The following is a 1,886-nucleotide window of genomic DNA, read 5'->3' on the forward strand; positions in this document are numbered from 1 at the left end:
TCCTCCCTCATATAATACTAACCTTTTCCAAATTTATAAGTTTGTGCATGTGTGCATTTTAACTATGATTCTATTATTCATTCCCTTTTCATTCAGGTAGCACAAAGTCTATTATGAAACAAAATGTGTTGTCTTCAAGCTAGTTCTGTTGTGTGTTAAAACAACGGAGATAAAAAGGACTCCAATATCCTCATTCGAATCACACACAAAAGCAGAAGAGGTTTGAGACCACAGAATAAAACCAGAGAAGAATATTGCTTCACCAGCACATCAAATAATAAGTCTGCTTTCACATTCTTTGTGTGTATGTTCCTTTCGTTTTCAGAAGATATTATAAATGTGTGGATGGCTGAAAGAAATAACACAATTGTATCTGACTTCATTCTTTTGGGTGTCACAAATCGTAGAGAGCTGCAGTTTCCTCTTTTCATGGTGTTTTCAGTTGTTTACATTATCACCCTTCTGGGGAATCTGGGGATGATCACATTAATAAAGATGGACTCCCAACTCCACACTCCCATGTACTTCTTCCTCAGCAGCCTGTCCTTTATAGACCTCTGCTATTCCTCCAAGTCACACCTCGGATGCTGGCCAATTTTGTAGCAGACTATAAAGTCATTTCCTTTACTGGATGTTTGATACAGTGTTATCTCTTCATTGCACTGGTGCTTACGGAGTCCTTCATCCTGGCCATCATGGCATATGATAGGTATGTAGCCATCTGCAACCCGCTGCTCTATACCACAAAGATGTCATGGAAGGTTTGCATGTGGCTGGTGGCAGTTCCCTCTGCATATGCTTTCCTAGATGCCATGATACAGACCATATTCACCTTTCGCCTGACCTTCTGTGGCTCCCATGTCATCAACCACTTTTACTGTGCTGACCCACCTCTCATGAAACTGTCCTGCTCTGACACCCATATCAAATTGACCCTGATGTTACTTTCTGCCAGTTTCAACCTCATCAGCTCCCTCGCTGTTATTCTGACTTCCTACACCTTCATCCTCTTCACTATTCTGAAAATTCGCAATGCCGGAGCGAGGTACAAAGCTTTCTCCACATGTGGCTCCCACCTGACAGCTGTCACCCTTTTCTATGGGACACTCTTCGTCATGTACATCAGACGTCCTTCTAGCCTGTCCATAGAACAGGGCAAAATAGTCTCTGTGTTCTATGCCGTGGTGATCCCTATGCTAAATCCGTTGATCTACAGCCTAAGGAACAAGGAGGTCAAGGGTGCCTTGAAGAGATTATTGCAGAGGAAAGTGTTCTTGCATTAAATGTCTATTCGTTCACTAGTTATGAAATGAAAAGATCCATGAGGCAGATGTTTCCACCATATGGCAAAGAAGAGGGAATATGAAATTTTACAGCTTATGAATGTTTAATATGTGGTAGATGAGTTCTTGCACCTTGCTGTCAGGTTTCTTCCTTCCCTCCCCACTTTTCTGATTCAATTTTGGTTGTTGGTTTCTATCTCCATAAAATATTGACAGTATGCCCCAAATATAACATAGTATGTCTCACTCATCATCAGCATCTAATTTTCAGATCCACCAGTTCTTCAAAACTGAAACAGGGTGATTGGGTGGACGTATTGCTTACACACTGCAATGGCACCTAATGGGTGGGTGAAAGGCTCTTTGCAGCCTCTTCTGAAACTTCTGACTTACATTTTAACCCTCAAATTGTGAATCTCCTGGGGAAAAGGAGAAACTTGGAGTCAGCCCCTGGTATGGAATCCTCCTTACACCTGCAAGGAAACAGTGATGCTCAAAGTCTAGCCTGGTGTCTTTTTCTCCATGAGCCCCTAACTTCATGAGACCATCAACTACAATGAAGAAATGAGTATCTTTATCCTATCGGTGTTACTTCTCATCAAT

General features: G+C 41.8%; 1 protein-coding gene across 1 annotated transcript; it reads left to right on the forward strand.

The window, feature by feature from the left end:
* Positions 1-345: 345 nt before the first annotated feature.
* Positions 346-1,283, forward strand: LOC118089997 (olfactory receptor 5M5-like). Its single transcript, XM_035125253.2, is given in 2 exon segments — positions 346-568; positions 571-1,283. Coding segments are annotated over 2 exon segments (936 nt in total).
* The last annotated feature ends 603 nt before the right edge of the window (positions 1,284-1,886 follow it).

Source organism: Zootoca vivipara, chromosome 1 (genome assembly GCF_963506605.1).
Source record: "Zootoca vivipara chromosome 1, rZooViv1.1, whole genome shotgun sequence".
Taxonomy (NCBI): Eukaryota; Metazoa; Chordata; class Lepidosauria; order Squamata; family Lacertidae; genus Zootoca; species Zootoca vivipara.